Consider the following 5,328-nt stretch of genomic DNA (forward strand, 5'->3'; position numbering starts at 1 on the left):
TGCTCTAAGCTGACCAAAGGTGTATACAAAAGCAAAATAGTATAAGAAACGAGCCGGTAACCGTATTGTACTACTATATTTTACTGGATATAATTTTTTTCTTCAAATACAATGACTAAAATGAGCGAGACAGTCAATTTGGATGACTATCGATCTTTCAGATGGACTTTTGAAACAACTACCCACTAGACGATAGCAGTCAGGCGACCGGTGAGCTCAACCACCTACCCACCAGTGTTCAGTATCTTGAAAATTGTCTCAAGATCTCGCCAAAAGTATTTTTGGAATAAAAGAAAGACTCTCTGCCTCAGAAAACTTGTTTCTCACGGCTTTCTTCGTCTTGTCTCCGTGAAACCTTCTTATGTCCCTGCTTACAAACTTTTCCTTCAATGAATGAATGAACTAACCAGACATGAAGTTTCTGCCCCCGAGTTCAAATGCACATCATGAACAGTAAATAGAAGCAAATACCTAAATAAATAAATCAAATCTAATTTTTTTTCTGGCAACAAACATTATTGAATGTCGTACATATGTGCAATTTCCATGAACAAAAATAATTCCTAATGCTCCGAGAAAAAAACCAATGCTTAAAAAGACTATTTTTGACAATAATTTTGGAGCGCTGACTTTGTTACCTTTTCCCCGACCTTCATGAATGTGATTTCATCACTAAAATTTGCACGCGGACAGAAAACTAAGCAATGTTTATTGAAAACAAATCAGAATTTCTTGAGTTTTTTTATTAATATTTTTGGATTTTACAGTTTATGTAGGAGCATTTAGATTCGAACGACACTTTCGCCCATCAGTCCTTGTATGTGCGTCAGCATGGCAGACTCGCAGTCTCGCGCCAAAACCTCTGAGTGCTCATGCCGCGGACTAATTCAAAGCCCATCACTCCTTTTTTGACAGACAAATGCACGAGCAGCAGAACATAAAATATAAAATATACATGCCGGAATCATCACGCATGTGTTGCTCGCGAGATGATTTTTCTTGCGAACATTCACCTGCCTGTATATTTGACTGCACCCCCTGATAATTCACCACTCACCAGCAACCGGAAGCGCTCCACCATCGCCATGTCACAGATCACTGCCACTTTCATGGCCCTTGCCTTGTGCTTCGCCCCTGCAGTGGGTGCAGCGGCGACTCTCTCGGCGCGGCGTCCGCTACGGGGCAAGGACACGCTGGTCTCGGCACAGGGCAAGTTCGAGCGCGGTCTCTTCACCCCTGCTGGTAGCTCCGGCGACAGGTTCTACCTCGGGATCTGGTACAAGAACATCCCCGACCAGACCATCGTCTGGGTGGGCAACCGCGTGAGTCCCCTGTCTTCTCTCGCCTTCGCTGAGCTTCGTGTGTCCGCTGAAGACGGCAACCTCGAACTCGTCGGTCCAACCGGCGCCTCCGCCGCGCCGGTCGTTGTGTGGTCTTCAAACCTGCCGTCTCCCTTGTCGCCAGGCTCAAACAACACGGCGGAGATCCGCGACAACGGCAACCTGGTCCTTGTCGACGGCGGCAACTCCTCCAACGTGCTGTGGCAGAGCTTCGACCACCCGACGGACACGCAGGTGCCCGAAGCGTGGGTCGGGGAAAACAAGCTCACCGGCGAGTACCAGGTGCTGACGTCGTGGCGGAACGCCCAAGACCCCGCACCGGGGATGTTCAGCGACACAGTGGACCCCAACGGCACCAGCGAGATCTTCTTCATGTGGAACCGGTCCCGTGTGTACATGCGGACCGGCGTCTGGAACGGGCGCGTCTTCGCGAGGATGCCAGAGGCGACGAAAAACACCATCTACAACACGACATATGTCGAGACCCCGGCGTACCGGCGCGTCATCAACGAGCTCTACGACAATGCAACCATAACGCGCATCGTGCATGATCTCACCGGCCAGTTGAAAATGTACATCTGGATGCCCACGAGCCAGAACTGGCAAATCTTGTGGACTGGTCCCATGTTGCAGTGCGCCGTGTACGCGCTTTGCGGCGCGTTCGGCGTTTGCGATCAGGGAGGCAAGCTGCCTTGCCATTGTCCACCCGGGTTTGCTCCAGTGTCGGAGGCAGACTGGATGCTCAGCGATTGGAGCAGTGGTTGCCGCCGGCGCTCGCCGCTCACTTGCGCGCACAACGGATCGACGACGGACGGGTTCCTGACACTGCCAGACGTGAAGCTCCCCGATGACTCGCTCGCCGTGGGCGCTGCCCAGAGCAAAGTAGAGTGTGAATCAGCTTGCCTAAAGAGCTGCTCTTGCCAAGCCTACACCTTCTCTATCGGGGAGTGCACTGTCTGGCACGAAGAGCTCGGCAACCTTCAGCAGCTCTACATGGACTCCGACAACCCCGGGTCAGACCTGCACCTCCGGCTTTCAGAAAGAGGATTGCAAGATTTCCGTAGTGTAGACAAGAAGAAAATGGGAAGAAAGTTATGGCTTGTCCTTGGCATCATATTGGCTGGTGTTGCAGCAGTGGGCGCGTTGGTTATACTAGCATGGAGGATTGTTCTTGCCCGGAGGAGGAGACTGGTCAGTATGGCAAATGAGAATGTATTCTCCTTGGCCGTGTACAGCTACGGCGACCTCCGTGCCGCCACCAAGAACTTCTCGGAGCGTCTGGGCCGCGGAAGCTTCGGCTCGGTGTACCGCGGGGTCCTGAAGCAGCATAAGGGAGACAATTCAATTAGAGTCCAAGTAGCAGTGAAGAAGCTTGAAAGTTTTGGGCGGCAGGGTGACAAGCAGTTCCGGACGGAGGTGAGCACGTTGGGCTGCATCCAGCATGTAAACCTTGTCCGGCTCCTCGGGTTCTACTCATCGGGTGATGAGAAGATGCTCGTCTACGAGTACATGCCCAGAGGCTCCCTCGACGGCCTCCTCTTCCGTGACGACACGTGCCTGAGCTGGTGCGACCGGTACTGCATCATGCTCGGCGTCGCGAGAGGGCTGGCCTACCTGCACCACGGCTGCCGCGAGTGCATCATACACTGCGACGTCAAGCCGGAAAACATCCTGCTGGACGAGGACATGTCCCCGAAGATCGCCGACTTTGGGATGGCGAAGCTGATGGGGAGGGACTTCAGCCGCGCGCTGACGACGATGCGGGGCACCGTCGGGTACCTCGCGCCAGAGTGGATCTCTGGGCAGTCAATCAGCATCAAGGCAGACGTGTACAGCTTCGGCATGGTGCTCTTCGAGCTCATCTCAGGACGACGTAACTCCAATGGGTACAGCGAGGTGGAGGTGGCAGGGACTGGTGGGAGCGAGTCCTTGACCTTCTTCCCAGTGTGGGCCGCTGGAAAGGTTTTGGAAGGCGAGGTCGGCGCCGTGGCTGACCCGCGGCTGCGCGGCGAGGTGATGTCGGAGGAGCTGGAGCGGGCGTGTAGAGTGGCGTGCTGGTGCATCCAAGACGAGGAGGAGCAGCGCCCGACCATGGCGCAGGTCGTGCAGGCGCTGGAAGGTGCGGTTCACATCCAAGTGCCGCCGGTGCCACGAACCCTGCAGCACCTTGTCACCCTCACGTAGTTCTCACGCCGCGGGAACCTTTTGACTAACGAAATGGTTTTTGAACAAGATTGTACGGGCTTACACATCAAGTGCCGACCGAAATTACTAGTTTGGACTTTCGAGGCTCCATGGTTTAATAAGATCTTTTTTCCAATTATTTAAAGAGAGCTGCCTCTACAATTTTATATAACAAAAACCACAGCGAAAATACGAAATGGAGACCGAGAGCTCCATGGAGGTCTTAATTTGAAAACTTCAAAAAAAAATCAGTTTCATAAAGTTCTGAAAAATAAACATATACCTAGAGACATAATATACATGTGTGTGAATTTTCAGGTCAAATGCGTTAAAATGAGAGCCACTCAAAAAAGATAAATCTATGACTTCTTAGCATATATAATATTCATCCTCAAAGTCCAAGATTTTTTTGGTGTGCTCGCAATTCAAGGTATTTCATTCTGAAATTTTACACAAATACACATTACATCCTTGTATACATGGGTATATTTTTCAGATTTTCTTAAAATGAAAAGTTTGAATTTGGAAATTTAAAAACTAAAGGCCTCTATAGAGCTTGGTCTCCAAACTGCCCTACTCAAACCACAATGTCTTACGAACTCTACCAGCCGAAAATAAAGCATGACAGATAAGCTAGGCACCCTAGGGCGAACTGGTGAACCTCATTATATTTGGGCACCCACACGAGTCGAACCCTGACGCATGAGAATGAGTAGAGTTATAACTTGTTCTCACAATTTGGAATTTCTCTTACAATAGTGAAGGGCGAGATGGTGATGGAGATGAAAGGACTATAACTAAAAAGATCTCCAAAGGTTCTTCAAATCTCCTCCTTTCTGTTGTGAACGTGGTGGCAGCGGCCAGGGTTCTGCTCCTCTCCTGGTGCCTTCACGAAAGTGTCTTGTATAAACGGGTTGGAGCTGCTGGCACCTCATACGACCGCTCATGCGAGCGTTGGCGGTCGAATGGAAGGTCGTCTTTTGCTCTGGCGTGCATGATGACTTGGCTCTCCACCTGGAAGTTGTTCCATTTGACTTGATTTTCAGTAATCCTCCTTGGTTTCCTTCCATAAATGGTATTTTGTGCAAACACTAGAAACATTGATTTTCTTCTCTTTTGAAGGATTAGCGTTAGAAATAACTGTGATGTGGCAAAGATCTGATGAAAACCAAATAAGAATCACTAGAAAATGATCACAAATTCTCGAGCTATCACTCTGCGCCACCTCTCAAGTGCCATCTTCCTCTCGGCGCTTGAATCCCACCCGTCGACTGACCACCATCACAACCACGTCCACCCATTGGCCGGGCTTAGCACTCTCCCAACAGTTTGTGGGCTAGTTGTTGCCGGTCATGAAGTGTGACCATTGCCTCCGGCTGATGTTGAGCCTCATTTCAAGCATGCCAAAACATGCCGGATTGGTGTTCTACATGTATGAAAATGACAGAGTGAGTGCCATGTTGTACATTTATTCTTAGGATTCGTCGCAATTTAAAACTTATTGTTTTTTCAAAATTTTATGTAGGAAGGATGCAAGCTTTGGTATTGGAAGAAGAGTACAATGATCTATTCATAGCGAGGAATTTCCTAGATGTTCATGCACTACATGCTAAAGATGAGACCAGTCCAAATTGAGGAACGGAGAAGAAAGAAATGTGCAAGCTTGGGAAGCCAATAGTTAGAAGCAACAATGTAGGCAACGAAGGCATAGAGAAAAGATTAATTGGGCTAGTAGGAGCAGTTAGGGAAGTGGTGTTTTCATCGAAGTGTGTAATTTTTTTAGTAGTTTCTTTGGGTCAGTTCT

General features: G+C 49.5%; 1 protein-coding gene across 1 annotated transcript; it reads left to right on the plus strand.

The window, feature by feature from the left end:
* Positions 1-1,085: 1,085 nt before the first annotated feature.
* On the plus strand, positions 1,086-3,524 carry LOC119333825 (G-type lectin S-receptor-like serine/threonine-protein kinase At2g19130). Its single transcript, XM_037606584.1, has one exon. It carries the CDS (start codon positions 1,086-1,088, stop codon positions 3,522-3,524), a length of 2,439 nt encoding a protein of 812 aa, XP_037462481.1.
* The last annotated feature ends 1,804 nt before the right edge of the window (positions 3,525-5,328 follow it).

This window comes from Triticum dicoccoides, chromosome 7A (assembly GCF_002162155.2).
Source record: "Triticum dicoccoides isolate Atlit2015 ecotype Zavitan chromosome 7A, WEW_v2.0, whole genome shotgun sequence".
Lineage (NCBI taxonomy): Eukaryota > Viridiplantae > Streptophyta > Magnoliopsida > Poales > Poaceae > Triticum > Triticum dicoccoides.